Source organism: Grampus griseus (genome assembly GCF_964374135.1).
Source record: "Grampus griseus genome assembly, chromosome: 11".
NCBI classification, from domain to species: domain Eukaryota; kingdom Metazoa; phylum Chordata; class Mammalia; order Artiodactyla; family Delphinidae; genus Grampus; species Grampus griseus.
This window is the reverse complement of record NC_139005.1, coordinates 50,543,568-50,571,281: the sequence shown is the minus strand read 5'-3', so window position 1 is coordinate 50,571,281 and position 27,714 is coordinate 50,543,568. Positions and strand designations below refer to the sequence as shown.

The 27,714-nt window shown below is 40.4% G+C and overlaps 1 protein-coding gene across 2 annotated transcripts in view; it reads right to left on the bottom strand.

Annotated features, from left to right (window-relative positions):
• SRGAP1 (SLIT-ROBO Rho GTPase activating protein 1) overlaps positions 1–11,976 on the bottom strand; it is a gene marked incomplete at its 3' end in the record, with an annotated part of 268,789 nt that extends 256,813 nt beyond the window's left edge. For both annotated transcript variants that reach the window (XM_082665120.1, XM_082665121.1), the window contains exon 1: positions 11,780–11,976. In XM_082665120.1, the coding sequence (XP_082521246.1) occupies positions 11,780–11,846 (67 nt within the window). In that variant the 5' untranslated portion in view covers positions 11,847–11,976. The remainder of the gene's footprint in view (positions 1–11,779) is intronic.
• Between the last annotated feature and the right edge of the window lie 15,738 nt (positions 11,977–27,714).

Sequence of the window (27,714 nt, the reverse complement as noted above, 5' to 3'; positions counted from 1 at the left end):
ACTTACACAAAACAGAGACATTTCTAGAAAAACATAACTTAACAAAACTGACTTCAGAAGAAATATAAAGAATAAATAATCCTATCAGTAGTAAAACTAATGATTAACTGCTGATTAGCAGTTAAAAGTTCTTCACACAAAGAAAATAACTAGGCCCAAATAAGCAGTTTTACCGACCTTTCAAGAGAAGGAATATTCCAAAATTTCAAACTCCTTTACAAAATAGAAAGAGAAGCAATGCTCTCCAATGCATTCTGTTAGGCTAGTATAACTGAAATATGAACCCAGACAAGAACATTATCTGAAAGGAAAGCCATGGGTCTGTTTCATTCAAGAATTTAGAGACAAAAAACAAAAAACAACAACAAAAACACCTGAACTAAATATTGGCAAACTGAATCCAACTATTTACATATATAATACAATGATGAAGATAGGTTTAATTCTGGAATACAGAGATGGTTCAATATTAGAAACTCTGTAAATATTTCTCATTACATTAACAGATCAAAGAAGAAAAAATAATATCAATAGATGCAGGGACTTCCCTGGTGGTCCAGTGGTTAAGAATCTGCCTTCCAATGCAGGGGATGCAGGTTTGATCCCTGGTCCAAGAACTAAGGTCCCACATGCCGGGGGCAATAAGCCCGCATGTCTCAACTACTAAGCCCACATGCCACAACTACACAGCCCACATGCCGCAACTAGAGAAGCCTGTGTGCTGCAACGAAGAGCCCATGCGCCACAACGAAAGATCCCATTGTGCCACAATTAAGACCCAATGCAGCCAAATATATAAATAAATAAATATTTTAAAAAATCAATAGATGGCAAAAAGAAAAAAGGATAGCTTTCAACCAACTATTAATGATTAAAACTTCAAGTAGGGCTTCCCTGGTGGCGCAGTGGTTGAGAGTCTGCCTGCCGATGCAGGGGACACGGGTTCGTGCCCGGTCCAGGAAGATCCCACATGTTGCGGAGCGGCTGGGCTCGTGAGCCATGGCCGCTGAGCCCGCGCGTCCGGAGCCTGTGCTCTGCAACGGGAGAGGCCACAACAGTGAGAGGCCCGCGTACCGCAAAAAAAAAAACTTCAAGTAAACAGAGAATACATGAAACTTAACCTGATAAGAATATCTATAATAAACTGAAAACAATCATTATCCTTTATGGTAGAAGAGGCTTGAAAACACTCCCTTTAAATCCAGAACAAGAAAAGAATGACAATTCACTACGTTTATTAACTTCATACTCAAAATTCTGCCTAGGGCAAAAATAGAAGAATAAATTAAAGCCGTAAGGTTTGGAAGGAGGAAATATAATTGTCTTTATATTTGCAAATAATAAGATTTTTTTAACCAAAATATGAACAAATTATTTGAAATAATAATAAACTAGCAAAGTGGCTGGATATAAGACCAATATGCTAAAGTAAACTGCATTTCCGTATACCAGAAAGAATTAGAAAACAATTTTAAAAGAGATCTCATAGGGCTTCCCTGGTGGTGCAGTGGTTGAGAGTCCGCCTGTCGATGCAGGGGACGCGGGTTCGTGCCCCGGTTCGGGAGGATCCCGCATGCCGCGAAGCGGCTGGGCCGTGAGCCGTGGCTGCTGGGCCCGCGCGTCCGGAGCCTGTGCTCCGCGAGAGGAGAGGCCCGCGTACCGCAAAAAAAAAAAAAAAAAAAGAGATCTCATAAACATTAGTAACAAAAGTGAAATAAGTCTAACAAAAAACAGAAAATATAAAACTTTACAGTAAGATATTTAAAAACAACTAAATAAATGGAGAAATATTCATATTCATGGGTAAGTAGAACTTATAATCTAACATACAGTTGCCAATTCTCTGCTAATTGCTTTATAATTTCACGCAGTTTCAATCAAAATGGCTATGGGCTTCCCATGGAAGGAAAACTGATTCTAAAATGCACATGAGGGACTTCCCTGGTGGTCCAGTGGCTAAGACTCTGCACTCCCAATGCAGGGGGCCCGGGTTTGAGCTCTGGTCATGGAACTAGACCCTGCATGCATGCAGCAACTAAGAGTCCGCATGCCGCAACTAAGACCTGACACAGCCAAATAACTATTTTATAAATAAATAAATAAAATGCACATGAAAGAGAAAGGACCACGATCACCAAGATACTTCTGAAAGGGTATAAGGAAGTAGAATTTGGCCTACCAAATATAAGACTTATTATAAAGCTATAGTAATTAAGATAGTGTGGTATGTGCAAGAATTTATAAATTAACCAATGGAACACAACAGAGTGTCGAGATAGACACATGTATACATGAAACTCTGATCAAGACAGAAGTAGCTATTAGATTACTTTTTAAAAGAAGAAACTATTTAGCAAGCGGAATGAAAAAAGTTGGTCATCCACATGAAAAGAACTAAAAATATATCCCTAGTTCACAATATGAAAAATAACTTCAGATAAATTAAAAACTTTTATGTCAAAAGCAAGATTTTAAAACATTTCTAAGATAATATAGACAAATATCTTTCTGACCTTAGAGTAGGGAAGGATTACTTAAACACCAAATATAAATAATTGATACATTTGAACAAATGAAAACGAGCAACTTCTCAGAGATATCTTTTTAAAATATGAAAATACGAACTACAAACAGGGAGAAGATATTTGCAACAGATATAATTGACAAAAGATCAATATTAAGAACATACCAAAACCAAACCAAAACAAAATGCACAAATCAATAAGAAAAAGACAAACCAACAGATAAATGGGCAAAGGTATGAATAAGCATTTTAGTGACAAAAGCAAATGACTCTTAAATATGTGAAAAGATGCTCTATCTCATCAGCAATCAAAGACATACAAATTAAGCCAAAATACCATTTTACCCCAGTAGACTGCCTCTCCAGAAAACCTTGTCTTCATGCTGACTACTGGTTGTCCAAATCTGTTCTCTCCTTTCACGGTCATGAAGTTGTAGCTGAAAACAGGGCTGCCCCGGGAGACTACATTTGCCAGCCTCCCTTGCAGCAAGCTGTTGTCCTGTGACTAAGTTCTCACCAGTTAAATGAATGGAAATTCTCTGTATTATTTCTGGCCTGGATTTTAACACATTGGCCATATGCTCCTCAAGACTCATTTTCCTTCCTGTAAGTCAGAACATGGATATACTTAAGACCCAGTTTCAACCAGGCATACAAGTTCAGTTCCCTAGGTGATGGCAGAGGAACGAGATGGAGAAAACTCAAATAATTTAAGGAGGCAAAACTGTCCTGGTAGCCTGGACTGCACACCTCCAGACTGTTATGTGAGAAATTTCTACATTTTTAGGTTATTGTCTTTCAAGGTTCTCTTTATTATTATAGTTTAGCCTTTACCTTAACTAATACATTGGCCCATACTAAGTGTTTTTCAGGATGTGGAATTCTCATTCACTGCTGGTAAGAGAATAACTACCAAGCACTTAGAGAAAAGTCTGACATTAGTAAAGTTGACCATGCACATTCCCTATGACCCAGCAAGTATACATAGAGAAACTCATGTACACGAGGAGACACTCACAGCATTTTATATATTATTATTAATCATGATGGCAAAAAGTGCAAATAACCCAAATGTCATAAAGAATGAATAAATAAATAAAGAATAAATAGCTTCCAGGATTTTCATGCACTGGAATACTATATATCAGTGAAAGTAAACTAATGATAGCTACACACATTAATGTAGATCAATCTTAATATAACATTGAGTGAAAAATGGAAGTCATAAGAAGGCATACTTACTTTGAAAATTTTTTATTAGAGAAAATTTTAAACATACACAAAAGTAAAGAGAATAAAATAATGAACCCCATGTACCCAACAATTATCAATTCCTGGCTAATCTTATTTTACCCATATTCCCACCTACTTCCTCCTTCCCCCAGATTATACTGAAGCAAATCTTAGCCATCCCCAAATACTTCAGCACATATATTTAAAAGATAAAGATTTGTTATACATGCCAAAATACTATTATTTTTAAAAATTAACATCAATTCTTTTTCTTTTTTTTTTTTTTGCGGTATGCGGGCCTCTCACTGTTGTGGCCTCTCCCGTTGTGGAGCACAGGCTCCGGACGCGCAGGCTCAGCGGCCATGGCTCACAGGCCCAGCTGCTCCGCGGCATGTGGGATCCTCCCAGACCGGGGCACGAACCCGTGTCCCATGCATTGGCAGGCGGACTCTCAACCACTGCGCCACCAGGGAAGCCCAACATCAATTCTTTAATATCATTAAAAAATCTGGTATGTGTTCAAAAGGGCTCTGTATTTTTGATGCATGTATATAACATACATCAAAACTATAAAGAAAACTATAAAACTATCATAAAACTTTAAAGAAAACAAGGGAATGATTAATACTAAATTCAGAATTGTTATTGAGGGGGTAATAGGATGAAGAGAGCTCTGTTAGAAAGGGGACAATGTGGGGGTTTCTAGACACTGCTAAAGTTCTATTTCTTAACCTGGGTGGCTACTAACCAGGTATTCATTTTATTATTATGCATTAAATTGTAAATAATTTTCCGTACCCACTTGTATATATATTTCACCCAAGAAAAGAAAAGAAAAAGAGAGGCTGCTTCTCCCACCCTCCCACTCCCCAACCTACGAACTGTTAGCTGAATTCAAAGCAAGAAAAAACCCAAAGTATATCACTGAGCTGTAGGCAAACAGGAAGTTTGAAATTGTCCTGTGAACAAACCTGATCAGCAGAGGTTCAATCTCGCCTGGATGCACCTTGGCCCACCCCCATCCTGAAGGAGGGTGGGTCTCAAAGTGAGATTCCTGCCTTAGGCCAGGAAATTTACCAAGGAGAGGATGTACTGAGGTCCAAAAGTACAGGAAATACAACCTATACCAAACAGGAAAAATAACCGGAAACTCCTCCCACCACGCATTATAGTTTGGTATGTACATAGAAAGCTGAGTCCACCCATGCAAAGCAGCCATGACAGTGACTGGCACACCCCGAGCGCTCAATAACTGTTAGCTGCTGTTACGATTATTTTTCATTATTATTATTTCATCATCCTTTTTTCCCCCCCGCCATCGAAGTTAACTTTAATTATAAACTTTTGACTTCACAGAACATCTGACTTGGAGGGAGTGATGTTTTATTTCATTTGTTGGTGACATATAGACTGAGGTCCAACTACGGTTTCTCCTCATGCTGAAATCCCACTACCCAGTATGGCTGACACACGTGTATGTACGTACCTATACATCAATTTAGCTCTGTTTTAGCTTGTCCTAACCATGCTTTTTTTTTTTTTTAATGGTCTCTCTTTTCCCCAATTATTATAAAATATTTCTCCATACCATAAAACGTTCTTCAAAAACCACTGTTAATGACCCCATAACATTCCATGTGCACAAGTTAGTTAACCATTCCCCAGTGGAATTTAGTTAACTATTCTCCATTGTTGGACACTCTGACTGTTTCCAGCTCTGTGACTTTCTAAATGTGTGTAACTTACACATTTGAATTCAGTTTAATTTTGTGGTAATACTTCATTGGACACCGTAGATAATTCTGAATGATCGCCATGTTAGTTTATACTATAAAGGAATGATAATTCAAAACAATTACTCTATTCATTCAATTAATGTTTAATGAAGCCCTATACCAGGAGGTGTGGGAGATATATAGACAATAATTTTTTTTTTTTTTGCGGTACGCGGGTCTCTCACCGCTGCGGCCTCTCCCGCTGCGGAACACAGGCTCCGGACGCGCAGGCTCAGCGGCCATGGCTCACGGGCCCAGCCGCTCCGCAGCATGTGGGATCTTCCCGGATGGGGGCACGAACCCGTGTCCCCTGCATCGGCAGGCGGACTCTCAACCACTGCGCCTCCAGGGAAGCCCTAGACAATAATTTTTAATATCAAAGTGCTTTCTGTTATATGTCAAATATATCTCAATAAAGCTGGAAAAAAATCAAAGTGCTTTCAAATGAAGCAAAAGCAAATTAGCAGGTACAAGTGAAATTTTTCATTTCTATATTGATTTTAAAACAAAATATTTTGCTCAAAACTATGATATTAAGTCAGAGACTTTATCTGACATCATAAGAATCCTTTTCACCATGGGTAAATAAAATCAATTGATTGGACTACAGTTTTCATTTTCCATTTGGCATCATTAAAGGTAGAGAAAATGTAAAACAAAAGTTGTAAGCAAACACATGGCAGCCCAGGAAATGTGCTTTTCAGCTGTTACTTGTACTTGGATAAAAAGGAATGACACAATAAAAAAAAAATCCACCTTATAAGGAGCTGGGAATCTCTCTGGTTTGCCTATCACATATCCCTTTTTAATCCCACCATGAAACTCACTCCATTCTAAAAGTACAGAGGGCTTTATCAGGATGATTTAAGAATCGTCCACTTTTGCTATTTAGGCAGCAGATTGGTGATTATGTATTTGAATTTCAAAAAGCTTATCTAAGTCAGAATGTAACAAGAAGCAGTTGAAACGTAAAGAAAAACAAAATGAAACAGATAACAAGGCCTAATTTTTATAGACTATTTATCAGTGCCAAGCATGTGATAAAGGCTTTCCACAAATCACCTCACAGAAGTCTCACAAAGGCAAGGAGGTAAGTACTATTATTATCCCCATTTTACAGATGAAGAAGTTGACTGTTAGGGCTCAAATATATTATTAGTGGCAGGGCTGAATGGCTAACACCAGTTTCTGCTCTTAAACACTATGTTCTGTTTTTTTCCCATCCTGACATACCAACAGGTGAGCATATATATGTTGTCAATAAATTAGAAAGTAATTTGGGTCCAACGAATAAAAATACCTTCAAATAACTAAAAATGTCTTCTAGTAACTGTCTCTATTCCCAGCTTCTGCCTTCAAACCACTAAAACAAAGGTAGACTGAGTGATTAGACATACAGTTTACTCCGTATTTTTTCTTAATCTTAATTCTCAGTTATGTAACTTGAAATAAAAATAGTTAGCATAAAAAAGGGTCTGCTCAGTCCACAAAGTAGACTCTCAAATTGGACCAGAGCTGAGGATGTGAGGTTCCTGACCTGGTCATCACACAGCACAGGAGTAAGCAAAGCAATCTAGACAGAGCTCAGATTTACCATCCCATAGCATACTCCAACCCTCACTGTATTTCGGAGCATGCTTTGCTTAAACATTTCTCCAAAACTATTTCTTAAGATACTTTGAAGTTCATGAAACAAATCAGGTTTTCTGGACAACATAAGAGGGCTTATTGCAGTAGCTTCACTTAGTATGATCAAAATTTCAAGTGCGTTACATTTGTACATATTCACCATATTTTTTTCCCCTTGATCTTTAAACCACCTTGTGAAGCTGCTGCCTGGGCATTGTGGTTTCTTGAAATGATCTTGGTGAAAAAACAACTTAGTTATGGTTAATCAATTTAATTAACTCCTCCTGTTAACGGACCAGAGTTGCCGTTCTCTAGTCCATCCAACTATGATTCCTTCAACGGATGTAAAGTCTAAAGCGGTAAGTGTTCTATCTCCTACTCTTCTTTGTGAGGAATCTAAAAGTAAACCACTGTTACCGAAAAGCAGAGGACCTGGGTTCCAGTCCCACATTTGTTACAGTTACTTGTGTAACTGACATTATGCCTCCTTGCACCGCTGAAGTGGGCTGGACAGGAAATGTTTAAAGTCCTTCCCAGCTATAAAGTTTTAATTCGTAATTTAAATTGTTGTTTTCGATTGCAAGTTAAATGAAGAACATTAGAGGTAGACACAGGTTCCCTATGAGTGACAGTAGCACTTTTAATTTCCCTATTGAAACCTATCACATGACGGGAGGTCATATTAAATTGAACTGGCATTTCCTTATGCTCCATCTGCTACCAAAATGTACTATTTGTAGTTCAGGCAGCAGAGCGGTTGAAAAACACCAGATTTTCTTGGCACTTCCTGCACGTATGGCACATAGATGAGTATGAGATTATCCTCAGGAAAATACTGCAAATAATAGCTGTCAATTCTTAGCAACTAACAACACGCATTATTAAAAATAAACACAACCTCCCATCCATGAGTTCCACCTCACAAAATGTGTCTTTTGTTTCTTCTGACTCTTATATGTGAACCAATATTTTTTACATGGGCTCCATAATATTTCTGCTGCAGAATTCAAAAATTACTAGATCTCTAAAATCTACAGATGATCCCCAAAACTTCTGTTAGCCACTTGCTACGATCTTGCCAGAGATGCTAAAAGTAGTGTAGTCAACTGGTTTGAGTTTCATACACTTTTCCAGACAATCTTGCTGTTTAAGGGTCCACACAAATAAGAGCTTAATTTCTCTGGATTCTAAATCTTTGGGAAGTTGACCAACACGCATGAAGCAGTCTTTCTCCTCCTATAGTTAACACATTACCTAACACATTAATCTTTTAAATTATTGCTTGGGGTCCTTTTGTCCTCGATTTAAACCTATCTATTCCTTTAACTGCTTGTATAATTCCCAATTCTTCCCCCTCTTACAATTCTATGCTCTACTTTTCTGAACGTGGTTTTATTATTTTTCTGTATTTTCTGTGGTATTACATTTTAATTCCTTGAGAAATCAGATAATACATAGTGTTTGTGAATTATGAAAAAAGTTAAAGCAAAGGTAACCCTCCTCAAGACAGGGCAGCCAAGAGAAAACGCAAAAAGCTTGAAAATTTTACTGCATAATTAATGTGAACTGACATGACATCTTCAATTAGACTCAAAGACCCTTAGGACTGAATCTAAACTCCTTATCTTACAGATAAGAAAACCAAAACCCAGGAAGAAGCTAAGTGACTCGCCCTACATGATACATCTAACTGGATACATTTATGGTCTTACCCATAAAATTACAGCATAAAATTACACGTTACACCTAGGATGGTTCTTTTCACACTGAAAATAGCCCCATGAAGTCTGTTTCCTAAACACATGCAAGCAGCCACAGTGGCTAAATCCCACATCTGTGGAGTCATTCTTTTAAATCAAACCCTTACCTCAGAAATTCTGAGATAAATGCAACTGGTATTAGGGGAAATGGGAGAGAATAAGAAAGGACAATACTCCAGAATGTTAGATTCAAGTCAGAAGGTAAAAAAGTCACGTATAATCAAAAATGACTCTTGATACATTTAAGTGTATCACAGATACACTTAAATCACGCAGAGAGTCCAATATTTACGTCTTTATTCATTGGGAAGAGACCAACGGCTTCTCTTAATGAGTCCAGCACAGCTAGGTTTTCCTCCAGCAACAGAATAAGCCACTTTCTTTTGTTTACCGTCAGATGAAATACCTGTTAGAATTGAAAGAGTTGGTTGCTCCAAAACCACCTACCTTTAAGCAGTGGACTAGCATCTGCCAGGGTGAGATACTCACCTTTAAAGAGGGGCTCAGGAAAAGAAACGGAAAACCAGGATCCTACCTCTGAAACTATCCTTAAAAAGGTACCTATTCTCACTGCACAGGACAGCGGGCCTCATGCTCTATTTAACTATTTAACTCATTTCTCTTCCACTGCCTTCTGGATTTTGCCTAGTAAATTCAGGTGAATGTGTGCCATTCAAGGTGTATATGATCCAATTCCATTGTATTGATATTTCCCTCTTCCCGTATTTGCATATGAATAGAAGGATCTGGGTTAGACACAGGATGTGTAAGTATTACAGGGGAAGTAGATGAAGTGTGGACACAGGCTCTGATGAGAAGGGCAGGTCGGGTGTAGTAAAGAGCCATAAAGCAGCCTGAGGACTCACAGGTAAGTGAGGAGGGTTGAAGGGAATAGACAGATCACTTTCTATGGGACAGAATTTGTTCCAAAAGTAATTTTTACTATGTTTGTGATTTTTCCTTGGATTGGATTTGATGGACACATTTTAAGCATTGCAACACATCCCATTCTATTGATTTTTATTTTTTTAATTTATTTTTGTTGTTGTTGTGCCCCACAGCATGTGGGATCTCAAGCTTCCGGACCAGGGATCGAACCTGCACCCCTTGCATTGGAAACATGGAGTCTTAACCACTGGATTGCCAGGGAAGACCCCATTGTATTTATTTTTAAATCCATATAGACGGCCTATACCCTCAAAGCATATAAGTAAGCGTATAACTATAAAATTCATACTCTGAAAGAGATTAATCATGAGAATATTTTTCAGATAAAGACTTGATCATGGACAAATGACCTTAGAGCAGAAATACCGAAACCAATACTTGGAAATACATTCTACAAGTCAGTGCTCCAAGCAGCAGGAAAACCAGACTGCTACCCCTTGAAGACCTGCCACAAAGAGCCATGTGGAAAAACCGCACAGAGAAATGGTGATTGTGAACAAGAGTTCTACCTCAGTATGAAAGACTTCTGGCTGTGTTGGACCGTTAAGAAAAGAAAGGTTATGCTCACTAGAAAGTTTACCTGTCTCGAAGCAAATAATTACTTCTCTGCTAACATAACTTCCATGTCAGTGTAACCAGTTCCTACAAGTATAAATTATCTTAATTGCATGCAGATAAAAATCTGTGTTTCCTGAACAGTGTTCATCTTAACTCCATTACTGGAGTCAACCTAAAGGAAACTTAAGTCTCTGGGCTTGCATAGTGTGTTTGTCTCTGGCCATGATGAGATGGTCCAGATTCACACTGATTGACAGAGGGTTTCCCCACCAGGTCCTCTCACAGGACTCCAAGCATTTTCACAACTTGACCACACAAAAGAACCCCCAGTCTGCTCCTGCTATTCCCAAGACAAGTACAGGAACGCCTTTCTCTGCAGTCCTTTCATAAGATTGTGTCTGTACAAACACAGGTGTCTACAAAGCAATTTTTATCAACTTTGCTTTGAATATTCCAAAGAACAGCAGTGATCTCAACACTCCATCCATTGTCTCAATGGATGGGAAAAGCTACCCATGAGAGACCATAAAGGAGGGAAAAAAAAAAAACCCAAATATATGTTTATTAAACTCTTCAACAGCAACACAAAATACTTGTACTGGAGAGAAAATATATTTTTTAAACCACAAGGCACGTTAAGTAAAAATGCGTAATCAACCTTAATTAGATTCCTTCATCAGCTGACAATGTAAATGGATGGAAACTACTACTCAAATATTCAAACCTTCATTTTACATGCAAGTGGCCTCCAACAAATGATAAAGCAATATTCCCGTGTGAGTGTGAGAGATTAAAAGGAGGAGTCAGATTCCACTAGTCCTTGCTTGGTTTAACTGCCCAGCTTTTAGCGAGCTATTTTATAAAAGCGGGACTCGCCCTGATAAATTAGTGAACAGTGCGAATGTCAAAAATTGCCTGCACTCAATGAAGCTCTAGAGCACTTCGGAGCCAGACTTCAAAAAATGACTCCTTAAAAAAAATTACGTTGTGACAATGGTATCGTTTAAAAAAAATAATAAGGATGACGGTGATGATAACTGGGCAGGAACCACTGCTGCTGCCTGCCTCCTATGTAAGTTGCCCGGCTGAAGGTGGTTAAGTTAAAGCCAGTTCTCCCCTATTGGAGGGGCGCCCTGGCAGCGGCGGAGAGCCACCCGGTTTCCAGCTCCCTGTGGGCTTGACGGGACTGGGACTGGGATTGGCTTCCACGAAGCCCCGGGTGGCTCAACGAGGCGCTCTAGCTGTCCCTCACCACCTCCCTCCAACACAGACCCCAAGTGAGAAATGCAACTCCCGGAGCACAATGACAAGAAAGCACACAAAAGGAGCAAGGCAGCCGCTCCCATCCTTACCTTTGACTTGACTTTCATACTCGGCTATGATCTCTTTGTCCTTTTTGAATCTGCTCGGAGTGGACATTATCCAGCTGTTCTGGGTTTGCTTTCAGCGGGCAAGTTCTGTTCGAGGGTCACCGACCAGTCTCCTCGGAGAGGCAGAGAGTTGTACTCCCACACGCCGGGAACCCAGAGGCAGCACCGACAGGAGGGAAAGGGGGAGGGAGAGGAGGAGGAGGAGGAAAAAAAGGAGCGAGCCGAGGACTAGATTAACCCGGGCGCTGGCACCATACTCTCCGGATCGAGCTGCCGTCGGTGATGCTGAGGGGAGCCCAGGGCTCGGGGCCGGAGAGGCCCGGCGCGCCAGCAAACTCCAGCAAGCGAGTGGTGGGGGGCGTCTCCCTGCCCACCCCACCCGGAGCCCGTCCACTTCCTCTACGACCGCTGGGCGGACGCGGGAATCGCGCCGGCGCTCCGCACCATTGTTAGCAACCCGCACGGGGCGCGCGGGGCAGGGCCAGCCGGGGAGGGCGGGCGTCGCGACTCTCCCTTCCTGCTCCAGCCGCCGGCTCCGGCGCTCGGGGGTCCCGCCCGGGCTGGGGATGCTACTGCCGCTCCTCCGTCGGCACACACGGTTGCTACTGCCCCGGGCAGGCAAGAGGAATCGCGATCCTAAAGCAAGTCCCGGGCGCCGACCGCAAGGGCGTCTGCCGCACCGTAAGAACGCGTCCTGGGCACAGCCCCGGCGGAGTTTAGGTCTCCACCGCCGGCGCCTCGCGGGGCCTCTGCCTCCTGGGCCACCGTGCGCCGAGGCTGCCTCTTTCTCCCCCGACCCCCTTTCCGCTGCTGCCCCCAGGAGGCCGCCGGCGACAGACACACTCGCACACGCACCCGGAGGAGCCGCGCCCCCGGAGGCCGCAAAGTTGCCGGCACGTTCACGGCCCGCAGCTCCCCGGCACCTGGGGAGCGAGCTACGGGCGGCAGCGGCCGGGGCGGCCGCGCGGGGCTCGGCGAGGCGGGGCAGGGCTCACGGGAGGGGTCGGCTCGGCAGCGCGTTCCCTTCTCCGCCCTCGCCCCCTCCCGGCGCGGTGAGGAAGCGCCGCGCTCGTCCGGGAAGATGGACGCCTCTTGTGGCCAACCACAGCCCGGCCCTGCGCGTCGAGCCCGGCGGCCGTGGGCAACGCCCCCAGCTCCTCCCCGAGCTGCGCAGCCCCAGCAGCTGGGAAACCCCTCCCGACCCGGCTGTCTGTCTTTGGCCGAGGGTGAGCGCTGTGGTGGGGCTCTTTTAAGTGTACAGTGGGGAAATCCAGACTTTGGATGTCTCCATGGAAGAAGAGGATGTCACTCCAAGATGTCACTCCAAACCCCAGAAGGAACACTGGAGACTGAATTGTGAACGTCTTGGCTGTTAAGAATCAAAGAAGAGCTAAGCTGCTTGATCAGGCAGAGAAAAATACCCATCTTGAACACCATTATTCTCCCCATCCTAGAAGCAGCTGGAGGGGGCTAGGATGGCGGGAAAGGCGTGGTGGGGAAACAGGTCACACTTAGGATGTTACCAGGTTTTGACGGACACATTTAGCGTTTGGGACCTTCCTTCTCCAATCTTATGGGCCTGATTTACCAAAGTGATTTGTCCAAAGGCGTGTCCAGTATCAAATGTTTTCCCTGCTAGATCTAAAGAAGAGTAGGGACTTCGAGACTTTAATCATTCATTCATGTATCCAGTGATAAAATTTCTTACTGCGAACCAAACACCAAGTAAGAGCTAAGGATTCAGAAAGTAGAACCCTGCCCTAAAGGATCCCACGGTCTATTGTTTTACAAAGTAATTACAGGCGGTACTGTGATGCTATAAGAGAGGTACTGCCGGCTTTGCGAGCCCTGAAGAAAGAAAAGTGGCCTGCGTAAGAGGTTTGGGGAGAAAGGCTTCCCACAGAAGTGGTATTTGAACTGCATTTAAAGGGTGAGTAGTAAGTAGTTTGCCACCTTAGAGAGGGAAAGTGTTGCATTCCACGGAGAAGAAGGAAAATCCTACTCTGGGAGAATTGCAAATGAGTTACAGGATGCCCTCCTCTAAAATACCAGATCTCTGATGGGAGGTGAAAAATATTTTTAAAATTTAAATATATGTGTGTTTCAAGTGGTAGTGTGTGCACGTTGTTTTAAATTATATGGCCTTTTAAAATTTAATTAAGCAAATCTTTTTAGTTTATAACGACAGAATAGAATGTACGGAAAAAATGTAAAAAAAAAAAGTTTTGTTTCCATTTTGCCACACAGGAGGTTAACTACGGAATCGCAGACTGCCCTAATTTCACGTGGGGCTGTCTTATGTAAGAGTGTAGCGTGAAGAGCCAGGATATTCCAAAGCAGAGGCTGAGAAGGAAGGTCAGGGCCAACTGGGAGAGGCCTCCTGTGCTGAGCTCTAGGACACAGTTCTGCAGACAGCAGGGAGCCTTTTAAGTAGAGAAGGGTCATGATCACATACATGTTTTATGAAGATAACTGTTGGCAGCATGGAAGGATGAGTTGGCTATGGGGGTGGAGAGACCAGAGGCAAGCAGCACACTCTGGCGACAATTGTAGTCAAATCTAAATGTGATTCATGTCATCCATCCATGGTGCTACTGGGATTTATTTCATATTTGCACTTGGGAAATACAACTTGGTGCAGAGAATGCAGCCCCTGGGAATGAATTGTTGGCTGAGTTTAGACCTAAAGCACCGTGGTAGTTACAAGCCCCAAAGACAGTGTACCCAGAGGTGAATCATATATCTGTGGCTTCCTAAGTGAGCTGATAAAAATTACTGCATCTCTTGGGGCCTCAGTCTCCTTATCTGTAAAATGGGTTAATGCCTAGTTCCTGGGACTGTTATAAGCACTTACTGAGATAATCCTTAAAAATTACAAGAACACCACATCTTTGTACCTACTCAGTTATCTTTGTTACTGTTATCTCAGTTTTAATCTTGGAGAGAAAGCTATTTAAAAATTGGAGACAGTATCTTAATCATCTCTGATTCTATCATAGTGCCCAACAAACCGTCAATAAACTTTTTTTTGAATGTTAATGTCTTAATATTAGTAAGCCACCATTTTATTGTTGTAGAAGGTTGGGTCCCAAATAAAACAAAGCATTTTGCATACATTCTTATAAGAACCCTACAAGGTGAATACTATTGTCCTCGTTTTACAGAGAGAATCTGGAAAGTTCAGTAAATGTGTAAAGTCCTGGCTGGGCCAGAATTCCAGCCCACATCTACTTGCCTCCAAATTGGGTTTTCCCAATTTGCTGTTCTTCTGCCTACGAACTTATGATTCCTTTAAACTTGTGAAGCAGGATCACATACAGTGAACTGTGTATGACTGATCGATGGTTTTCCCTTGATGGTTTTCTTCTGATCCAGCCAATCAGTGTGATTCACAAGTCAGTTCTTCTTTTCATAGTTTTATCTCTTCAGGTTATCCTTATCTTTCCCATATTTTGCCTCACAAAGCTTATATGGAGAATGCCTATGAGTTAAAATCCAGAAAGCCCCCAAAAAGTCCAATTTGGGAGACAGTCAACTGAGTCTAATTCTGTGACTTTGCTCCCCCTTGTGGTAGCTGTTTTCTTAGCTATACAACAGGGATGGCTGCACTTTGCCCCCTAAAACCTACCCCTCCCCTGCCACACTGTCATTCTTTAGGGGCAAGTGGTGAGAAATTTGGAGCGCCTGAAAGTGGGACCCATACTGCAGATTAATCCACTCCATTATATAATATTCTCCTTTTAGGACCACTCCAAATTTCCAGAAGTAGAAGTTAATTCATTATCTGATCATAAACCCTGGGAGTAGGTAGGAGAACGTACCTGGCGCCTTGCAGCCACAAAATAAATCATGCACCTTACTGCAGCATCACTTTGTCCTAGTGGTAAATAATATAAGTCATTTAAAAAGTTAAATACAAACACATTAAGGACTCAATGCCAAATCGACACAATTTTTTTAGTTATGGTTTTAGTGTCTAAGAATTTCATGTCTGAGGTGGACCAGTCTGCTACTCCTCTTCATATAAGGAAAACGTTCTCCTCTGCCCGTTGGGATGAAAAAGTTGATGAAGCCCGGCCAATATCCTAGGTTTTATTCTTGGATCCAGCCTGAGTATCAGAACACCAGCTGTTGTGCATGCATATCTTACATTGTCTTGACTCTGGACCCTTTAGCTTCTCAAATTGCTTGCAGTAGTGCTTTCCATGGACTGCATTTTGGTATTGTGTCCTGGGGCAGAGTTTTATAAAGTATGAGCTCACCCTTGATCACCTACATCAGAATCACCTTGGGAGTCTGTTTGGAATTCAGACACATGGGAGCTCTTCTACACTTAAAGCCACACTTCTTGACTTCAATGTGCATACAAATCACCTGGCAATCTTGTTAAAATAAGGTTCTGATGCCTTCTGGAGTGACACCTGAGATCCTGCACGTCTAATAAGCTCCTAAGCCATGCCAATAATTTTGTCATAAAGACCATACTTGGAGGAGCAAAGACCCATAAGGTCCAAATTTTGGCTGAGGGGAAAGTCCTCCGGTGATTCTTATGCTTGAGAATATTTGCCCAAGGCCCAAGAGCTATTTTAAAAAAAGAGCATCCTTATAAAAGATTTGCTACATTTACTCAAGTGATGCCGATGACATTAAGATTTTTTTTCAATTTAATGTATCTCTAAGAAACTGGACTGTTTTCACCTTCAAGATAATAAAACGTTTAACTTCTTCATCTGTAAAATGGGGATGGATAATAATTTCCCTAATAGGTTTGTGGGTTTCGTAGGGATTAAATGCAAAATGTACATAAAGCACTTAGCACCAAGCCAGGCACAGAGTAAGTGCTACATAAATGTTGCTTGTCCTTGTCATTGCCATTATTGTTTTGGTGCAGAAAGTTAACTTCCAAGTTTACACCAAACTGTTGTAATTGTGGAGGACCTTATAGTGTGTTTATCTGTGTCTTATTTACCTCCCTGTTTAAACCTCCTATGCTAATTGAGAATTTCTTTGTTCTTAATGGGTTTGTTTTGTAGTTTATTGGTTTACTGTGTGTCTGTATTTCTGATACACTACCTCAAATTTTTATAGAATGATTTCTATAGTCTATTCAGTTCTAATCAACAAATATTTATTGTCTATTAAGCTGAACCATATGACAGTGCGGATATTTGACCATTTTTGACGTAATAAATGGCAATGCCGTATGACTCAACCCAATACTATCAGCTCACACTCTGCAATTAGTGTAAACAAAAGTCAATAATAAAAACCCACTTCCGAATATCCAAGTGAAGCCTCTGTTGAACCCTGCCCAGATCTAGGGAAATCCCATTCACTCATAGGTTGGATTAGTCCAGTGCAGTCTGCCAGGTAGTCAATCAAGAAATATTAACCACTGTTGTAAAAGAAACTTGGCCCATAATTTAACAGCAGCTTGTGGAAATGGACCATATAAATAGCCATTTTCCCTTTTCTGGCAACAGAGTAGTAAAGACAAGCTGTTAAAAGATCTTGCCAATTTCATTCTGATGCACTTTCCCTGGCAGGGAAGAGGGTAGAATGTTACAATAAAGATGAGTTTAGATGAGGCCCTGGAGGGGTCAATGCAAGAGATACTAAGGACAGTAGGAGAGAAAAGATGGAAAAGGAAGAGGTAAAGACACTAGTCACAGGGAGAGAAGCTGCAAAAGAGAACAATAAAATGAATGATTCTTCTAAAATGTTCATTTGTATAATTTAGCTCCCCTCCCCTCCAAACAAATTCTTCTCCAATTTTCAAGAAAACTAAAGCTAAAATAAATCAGGACTTTTAAATGTCTGTAATTTTCTTTGAATAAAACTGCTTTATAATATTTTTAACCATCTGCTTAAAATCACATTTCCATTTTGCACAGATCGTTAAAATAGAATTTACTTTGTTTAATCTCATATTCATAACTTCCAAACACCCACACATAACAGTCTTCTCATCAGAGTTACTATTTTCTGCTTTGAAATCCTACTACGACTTCCCATGTGGCTGCTGCACAATATAAGCAGAATATGAATATTCAACGAGCCCATTCTGATGAAAGTATTAAATCCCATCACTTAGACAAAAGAAAAAAAAAAGGTATTGTTACTCAGAGGAAAACAGCCAAAGTTAGGCGAAAAATGGCAGCTTCAACTCAGTTGTCAGATTCAGAGATGGATTAATATGTAGAGCAAATGCTCATAAAAAGGTTGACTGTACCGAGAAATACGTGCATCTCTAATGCTTATATTTTAGGAAATGAACGATAGACTCCTCCCCTTCTTGCCATTATACTTTGGCAGCAGACATTTTAAGACTGCCTAATTTTGTCTCGTCTTCTACAGAGAAACAAGTCTGCATACAGTTATTCCTCATTTTAGATATAGATATGCTCCTGGTGAGTATACCAGGGAAGTAGAAGGTTGGTAAATGGAATCTTATTTAAATATAATGGAGACCCTTGCTATTTAAAAGAATCTCAAGGTATAGCCTTTTGTAAATCAAAGAATATTTTTGGAAAACAATTATCATCTGCTCTAATTTTTTAATATAAAATTGAATTTTTATGTAGTAGGCCTTTCTTTAAAGCAGTGGTTCTCAAACCAATTGGAACCAGTGTTGCCTTTAAACTTTTAAAAATTTATTTATTTAAAAAAAATTTATTTATGTTTTGAGCAGTTTTAGGGTTACAGAGGGCAGAAAGCACAGAGAGCACTGGTATACCCCCTCACCCCTGCCACTTCCCCTTTATTAACACTTCCCTTATTATTAACATTTTGCATTTGTGTGGTACCTTTGTTACCATTGACTAGCCAATATTGATATATTATTATTAGCTAAAATCCATAGTTCACATTAGGGTTCACTCTTTGTGTTGTACATTCCATGGGTTTTGACAAATGTATAATGACTGCATTCACTAACATAGTAGCATACAGAATAGTTTTACTACCCTAATTGTCTCTTTTTTATAATAAATATTTTTGTAACACCTCACTTAACTATCCTAAAAGAAAATAAAATTTACCCACACTCATAGTTTTCTTTATGCAGTCAGTGTATTATCCTACCTGTAAAATGAAGGAGAAATAAAAACAAAGTAAATCATAATGAAGTGATATAAATTTCAATATGTAAATACTTGGACCCAACTACACGAGAGGGATTGAAGTAGTCAGATAAATTTAGATGTAAGAGAAGTAATAAGACCAGAAGATATTCCATACAAGATGTACAAACTTCATGTCAATTATATCTCAATAAAGCTAGGAAAAAAGATTTACAAGTGAATACAAGTCAAAAGTATGCATGAATGTTAGAATAAAAAAAGATTTACAAGTGAATACAAGTCAAAAGTATGCATGAATGTTAGAATAAAAACTAGCATACTCAATATATATAAAAAAATACTGTGTGTTTAACAAGTAAAATGGAGTAAGACTAAAGTTTCAGATAACTTAAATCAATATTTCACATATATGAACGCCTGGTGGGATAATTCTTCATTGGTAGGAGACTGAGCTGGGCATTGTAGGACATCCAGCCTTGGACCTGTTCACTAAATGTTAACATCATCTCTCCTCTCTGAATATGGAGACAAATCAACTCCTGACATATCCAGAAGCTTCCTATGCATCAATTCAGCTTCTACTGAGAACCACTCTCTTAAAAATCTAATGCGATTACAGGACCTGGTATCACTACTGTCTCCTTGGGGCTTTTCTTCTGGAAAACTTTTCCTGCCTCATCTTCTGAATTTTCCTTAAAAGAACTCAGAATTAGATGCATGTCTGAAGGCAGGCATTCTTGACTGTGAGGAACTTTCACCCCAAGAGGTGTAATATGATCTGTTCTTGGGGTTTGGAAAAATATTATAATGTCTATATTCTTTTAAAATTTCCTTTTTTGTGCATTTTATATTTTGTAAAGTCTTACTACAGTAGTATATGTATATAATTTATTAAAAATAAACAGATATTGAAGTTGAATGCTCAAATATTTTTACTGATGGGGTTAATAATAAAAAAAAAAGTTTGCAGATCCCTATCTATAAATACAGTCAGATACAAAGTAGCAGATAGCACTTGTCTTTAACTTTGGTCATATCTGACATCCTTTCAGAATCCTGAAGTACTAACAGTGATCCTTACCTATTACTTGGTTAAGGTGCATTTGGGACAGACCTAGGATCCTTCATGATCAGCCTTCATGGCAATATAGCTTCACCTCTTACCATACCCCATCCCTTCCCTTGCTTCAGCTGCACTCCACCTCTCACTGCTCTTCAGATGCATTTTGTCTCTCTCACACCTTCACACTTCTGCACGCGCTGTTCCTTTGCTTGAAACTGTTGGGGAGGAAAACTTTTCCTCCACCCTCTTAGGTTCAATTTCTGAGGGCCTGTGAATTAAACTGACATAAGGCAGATTGATAGGAGAAATAAGGTGTATTTGTACGCCTACAGAGACTAACAAAAGAAGTAGCTAGCTTGCTAAATGGTTAAAGTTAGAGGCTTATATACCTAACTTAGTAGGGGAAAAAAGAGGGAAGAACAGCCTTCTATAGAAAGAACAAATAAATTTCTTTAGGAAAGACAAATGGGTTTTTAGAAGAACAAACAAGAGATGAAAAAGTCTGTGATAATGTTTGGTTAGGCAGGTGAGAGTGGTCTTTCTATCTTCTTCATGGCCACGAAACCCCCTGGAGAGGGGATTTATGGCAGCCTCATTTCCCAGAAGTTTCTGCTTTTAGTCATGTAAGTGAAGCTCCAAGAAGGCTTCTTTCTGCATCTGTTGAATTTCAAATGTTTTCAGCTTAAAATAATCTTCATATCAACTCTGGGGTTGTGAGTGGGTCGCCATAGAATACACACAGTCATACACACGTGAGCACACTGTACCTGCCCCTCTCCCATCCTTTGCCTGGCTAACATCTCAACCTTCATAACTCACCTAGAGCATCATCCTAGAAAAACCTTCCCCCCAACACCTTCTCCCAGGCCACATTAAGTCCCCTTCTCATGTCCCCGCACCTCACCCTGAACCAGCACCTTGTGCTTTCTTTGGGCAGAACACTTACCACTCTATGTTTTGATTTATCTATTTGTCTGATCACCCTTCTGATCTGTATGGTAATGGAGCATGCTTGAATACTGTTCCTGGCATATAGTAGATGCTCAATAAATGTCTGTTGAAAAACGTGAATGAATAATGACATCATTTGACAAATTGCATAATTTGGACATTGTGTTGCTCTTCAGTGGAAATTCCTTGTATCTGAGGATCTTCCTTCATTAATTTTGATGAAGTCAAATTATCAAAATGAAGAATGATGAATGAAAATAAAAGATGGAGCTATGACACCAAGAATGAAAGTAAGAAGATTGCGTTTTAGCTGAGACACCTTTAGGTGAAGTCTCTGAGAGTAAGATCTGCTAAGTTTGAGGCAACCACGGTGTAATGGAAAGAGCCCTGGATTTAGAGGAGACCTGGGCTTGGGTTCCAGTTCTGTTGGTTTGACCTTTCTGACCTTTTGTTTTCTTGCTTATGAAATGATGGAAAGAATATGTAATTTAAGAGATGGAGAGAGAGAGAGAATGTATTTGAAATGATGTCATAAACTCTAGAGCTCTGTACAAAGTGTGAAGTGACCTGTGAAGGCAGCCCAGGAGAACCTGACTTAATCAGAGACAGAGATTCCAGTGTGTTCAGACAGTGGGAGCATCTCCTGTGGGGGAACATGGTGGGACATCAAGACCTCCAGCCATCCACTCGGGCTGGGAATGAATTCTTCAATTTCAAACTGGGTTCACTGGCTTCCTGGAAACACCAGCTGAGTTGCATAAACCCAGGGCAGCCTATCTGGGTGGAATTGGGGTTCCTAAATCCACTTGTTTACCCAGTTTGGGCACAGCAATAAGCTGTGGATTAGTACTACGGATCACAGTGGGGTACAAGGAGGCAGAACAAGTAACTGTCCAAGTGGTGTGACTCAGGGGAACCCCCGGGAAGCTCTCTGGCCAAAATGGCTTCCCTACTGGCCTCTCCCCAGTGCTTGAAATTCCTATATTACTCCATCTCTTTGATGGGGTCTGGCAGTCCATTTGGAATAAGAAAACTGTGACTAGAGTCTGTTATTATTAACTAAGTCTCCACAGAGATCTTTGTTTTCCTTCCCACAATAGCAATAACAATAGCAACAACAGCAACAATACCAACAACAGCAACAACACAGCAGCAGCAACAACAGCAACAACAGCAACAGCAACAACAGCAACAATAGCAGCAGCAACAAGAGCAACGGCAGCAACAAGAGCAACAACAGCAACAGCAGCAACAACAGCAACAACAGCAGCAGCAAAAGCAGCAGCAACAACAGCAACAGCAACAGCAGCAACAACAGCAGCAGTAACAGCAACAACAGCAGCAGCAAAAGCAGCAGCAGCAACAGCAGCAACAGCAGCAGCAACAACAGCAACAGCAACAGCAGCAGCTACAGCAACAACAGCAGCAGGAACAACAGCAGCAGCAGCAGCAACAACAGCAGCAACAGCAACAACAGCAACAGCAGCAGAAACAACAACAGCAACAGCAACAACAGTAGCAACAACAACAGCAACAACAGCAGGGAACACTCGTTCAGACTTGTAATAGTGCAGCTCCAAGAAGTTTACACGCATAACTCATTTAATCCTCGTCACAGCCTTGTAGGCTTGGTGCTATCATTATCAGCCCCATTTTATAGAGGAGGGTATTAAGACACAGAGGGTGACAAGTTTTGTTTTGTTTAATATTTACTTATTTATTTTTGGCTGTGTTAGATCTTAGTTGCGGCACACGGGAACTTTTCACAGGGGCATGCAGGCTCTTTGTTGTGGTGTGCAGGCTTCTCTCTAGTTGTGGCGCCCAGGCTCCAGAGCATGTGGGCTCAGTAGTTGCGGTGCGTGGGTTCAGTAGTTGCGGTGCACAGGCTTAGTTGCTCCGCAGCGTGTGGGATCTTAGTTCCCTGACCAGGATTGAACCTGTGTCCCCTGCATTGGAAGGTGGATTCTTAACCACTGGACCACCAGGGAAGTCTCAAGGGTGACAAGTCTTTCCCAAGGACATATAGCTAGTAAGTAGCAAAGCTAGAATCAGAATCAGGGCAGTCTAGCTCCAGAGTCTAATACTTAACCACTAAGCTGTTGCCTATATATTTGTGGCAATGGAACACAGTATGCAACAGTTTCCTAGTTCCCTGTTAAAAACTGGTCCCCAATCCCCACTTTTATTGGAGAGATTGTGTTTGCTTTCTTTTTAATGTTATTATTATAGAATAGGGGGAAATAACCCTCCCCTCAGTGCTCCCAGGGAAATAGTGATTAGATGTCATGATTTAGCCCATAAAGTCTCCTCTGAAGAAAGCAAAAAAGAGGCCAAACCTCTCTTCCCCTTCCCCCCAAAACACTTTGCTCTCTTTTCAGTGGTCACCCACTTGTGTGGACAGCAGCTCAGGGGCAGGTAGAAGATGGCCCCTGTCTCATCTGCCCCCAAAGACCCGTGAATGGAGCCAGTTCTGAGCCCTGGGCCATTTATATCATTGAAGGCAGAGGGCGAGGGAGAGCCAGGAATATCCAGGATTCTTGGTGGTCTTGTTTCAAGAAATAAAAAGAAGCTAAAGACTTTGGGCTAGTCTCTCCCTTTTTGTGTCCCTTAATTTCTATCTAATTGTAATTGAAAAACATCAAAATAAAGTGGCTCTGCAGGGGAAGGCACGCCTAAATCTGGCAGATTCTGAAATACTTGGTCCTTGTATTAGTTAGGGTTCTCCAAAGAAACAGAGCCAAAGTATATGTATTAAAAGGTACTTATTATGAAGGATCAGCTCATGTGATTATGAAGGCTGAGAAGGCCCATGATCTGCTGTCTGCAAGCTGGAGACCCAGGAAAGCCATGGTATGGTTCTAGTCCAAACCCAATGGCCTGAGGACCAAAGGAGCAAATGATTTAAGTCCCAATCTGAGTCCAAAGGCCCAAGAACCAGGAGTGCCAACTTCTGAGGACAGGAGTAGAGGGATGTCCCAATTAAGCAGAGGGAGCAAACTCACCATTCCGTAGCAGGCCAGATCTGGAATGCAGCCTTTTGCTTGGGAGAGCAGCTATGGGAGGACTTTGGCTGTGATGTAGAATTCCATTGCATGTGTTCTTTGCCGACTGCCTCTTAAAATTACATTTAAGAAGTGCAATCGTGTAGCTGCAGGTTCCTGTAGTCTGTGCAGTTTCATTAGTTTTCTACTGAATGACTACACCATATTTTATTTCTCTGTTCTCCTGTTGATGGACATTTATGCTGTTGGACAATTTTTTGCTGTTATAAATAATGTTGCTATGAATATTTTTGAATTTGTTTCCCGATGCACATGTGCAAGTTTCTTATAGGGTGATGGGTTGATAGCCCACTGGGATAATGAGTTTAAATGTGCAGCCAGTTTTTCAACTTAGGGAATAGAATTGCTGGATTGCAGGGTATATGCATCGTTAACTTTATTATATGTGCTAAATTGCTCTCCAATGTGGTTTTACCAGTTTAAACTCTTCCAGCAGCGCATGAAGGTACCCATTTTCCAACAAACTCAAATTTTACATTAAAATTTTTGCCAATATGATGAGTCTAAAATGCTGTCTCCTTTTTATTTCAATTTGCATTTCCCTGATTACTGGCAAGGATGAACATGTTTACATATGTTTATTGGCCATTTGTCTTTCCTCTTCCTTGAATTGTCTGGAAAATGTAAAACAATATAGGAGACAGTTCCCATTTGCACAGGACATGCTGCATGTGAAAACATAATTGGACCCCGATAGGCCTTGATGGTTATTTAAGTAGGATTTATTCAATTTAAGTAAACTTAAGTGAAATTTATGAGGAACTAATAAATTTATTACATTTAATAAAATATAAGTAATCATATTTGTCTTTTCACATTAAAAAGAATGAAAAACTACTAAAGTTCTGAGAAACTTGAACACTGATTTTTTTTTTTTTAGAAGATGTTGGGGGTAGGAGTTTATTAATTAATTTATTTACTTTTGCTGTGTTGGGTCTTCGTTTCTGTGCCAGGGCTTTCTCTAGTTGTGGCAAGCGGGGGCCACTCTTCATCGCGGTGCGCGGGCCTCTCACTATCGTGGCCTCTCTTGCTGCAGAGCACAAGCTCCAGACACGCAGGCTCAGTAGTTGTGGCTCACGGGCCTAGCTGCTCCGTGGCATGTGGGATCCTCCCAGACCACGGCTCGAACCCATGTCCCCTGCATTAGCAGGCAGATTCTCAACCACTGTGCCACCAGGGAAGCCCTTGAACACTGATTTTTGACAAAAATTTCCTACTCTTTAGATTTCTGATTGTACAGTCAGACTTCAATAACACAAACCCATTTTTCATTAAATGAACACATTCTAGATTCTAATCATTTCACGTAAAAAGAATGGAATGCTTCTAACAATAAGGATATAATCTTAATTTTTAGGTTGTAAAGGAAAGGGACTTGACAGATAATCATGCCTGGGCACTGGTGGCTGGGTGTTCTGCTCAGTGGTTCCGAAGCTTCAGTGTGGGATACAGTCGCTCACTCCAAAGACTTATTTGTCCAAATACCAACAGCCCTCCTTTATCCAGTCCCAGAGTCTCCTAAGGCTCCTTAGCTCAGAAATATCCGAAGCAGTCAGAAGAACCATGATGCTATTTGTGGTTTTAGATCGCCCTCTTCTGGCCAAAGCCTAAACTTGCACCGTGAAAGTAATTCACTTTCCACTGCATACTATAATTATTGATAAAATGTTTCTCTATTTCTACTTTTGTAACCTAAACTTCCCCAAATATGTATAACATGTAAAGATTCATAATGAACATATTTTATCTATTATCTATTTTCCTGTCTACCGTCTAATCCAACTGTCACAGGCAGATAGGCACAGATAGTAGGTGATAGAAAAAAGGAAAACAAACCAAGCTAAGTCTTTATGACATGGAAATCCCCTCAATAAGGTATTTTAAAGTGTTATCAATTGATAATTTACCCTTGACCTTGATGTATTTACTTATATTCCATTTATTCTGTACCTTTTAATCCTGATATTTATCTAGTTCTCTGAAGTGATTTTTTCCTCCTGAAAGTGAAGTTGACTAAGCCCAAATCACAAAATTTATTATATCAGCCCATGTTTCTTTCCTTTCCTTTCCATTTATCCCTCCACTCCTTCCTACCATTCCTCCTTTTTTCCCTCCTTAAAAAAAACTCTTATAATTGCTTAAATGAATTTTAGTGCAATGCAAGGAATATTGGGGAACCCCAATATGGGGAAGATGATAGTCATCCATAATATATTCAGAGGGTTTCTCTATTTTTTATAATTGAAATATAGTTAATTTACAATGTTGGGTTAGTTTCAGGTATATAGAGAAGTGATTCAGATATGTGTGTGTGTATTCTTTTTCAGATTCTTTTTCATTATAGGTTATTAGAAGATATTGAATATAATTCTCTGTGCTATAAAGTACATCCTTGTTGTTTACCTATTTTATATATAGTAGTGTGTATATGTCAATCCCAAACTAATTTATCCCTCCCTCCCCTCTTTCCCCTTTGGTAACCATAAATCTGTTTTCTATGAGTCTACATCTTTTGTAAATAAATTCATTTGTATCACATATGATATTTGTCTTTCTCTGTCTTACTTCACTCAATATGATAATCTCTAGGTCCATCCATGTTGCTGCAAATGACACTATTTCATTTCCTTTTTATGGCTGAGTAATATTCCATTGTGTGTGTGTGTGTGTGTGTGTGTACCACATCTTTATCTATTCATTTGTCAATGGATATTTAAGTTGCTTCCATGTCCTGGTTATTGTAAATAGTGCTGCTATGAACATTAGGGTGCATGTATCTTTTCAAATTGGAGTGTTTGCTGGATATATGCCCAGCAGTGGAATTGCAGGATCATATGTAACTCTATTTTTAGTTTTTTAAGGAACCTTCATACTGTTCTCCATAGTGGCTGCACCAATTTACATTCTCACTAACAGTGTAGGAGGGTTCCCTTTTCTCCACACCCTCTCCAGCATTTGTTATTTGTAGACTTTAATGATGGCCATTCTGACTGGTGTGAGGTGATACCTCATTGTAGTTTTGATTTGCATTTCTCTCATAATCAGTGATATTGAGCATCTTTTCATATGCCTGTTGGCCATCTGTATGCCTTCTTTGGAGAAATGTCTATTTAGATCTCCTGCCCATTTTTTGATTTTTTTTTTTGATATTCAGCTGTATGAGCTGTTTGTATATTTTGGAAATTAAGCTCTTGTTGGTAGCATCATTTGCAAATATTTTCTCCCAGTCCGTAGGTTGTAATTTCATTATGTTTATGGTTTCCCTTGCTGTGCAAAAGCATTTAAGTTTAATAAGGTCCCATTTGTTTATTTTTGCTTTTGTTTCCTTTGCTTTAGGAGGTGGATACAAAAAAATATTGCTGCGATTTATGTCAAAGAGTGTTCTGCCCATGTTTTCCTCTTGGAATTTTATAGTATCTTGTCTTATAGTTAGGTCTTTAATCCATTTTGAGTTTATTTTTGTATGTGGTGTTAGAGAGTATTCTAATTTCATTCTTTTACCTGTAGCTGTCCAGTTTTCCCAGAATCACTTATTGAAGAGGCTGTCTTTTCTCCATTGTATATTTTTGGCTCCTTTGTCATAGATTAATTGACCATAAGTGCATGAGTTTATTTCTGGGCTGTTTATCCTATTCCTTAATCTATATGTCTGATTTTGTGCTAGTACCACACTGTTTTGATTACTGTAGCTTTGTAGTATAGTCCTAGGTCAGGGAGCATGGTTCCTCTATTATTTTTGTTACTCATTAAGTTGAGCTA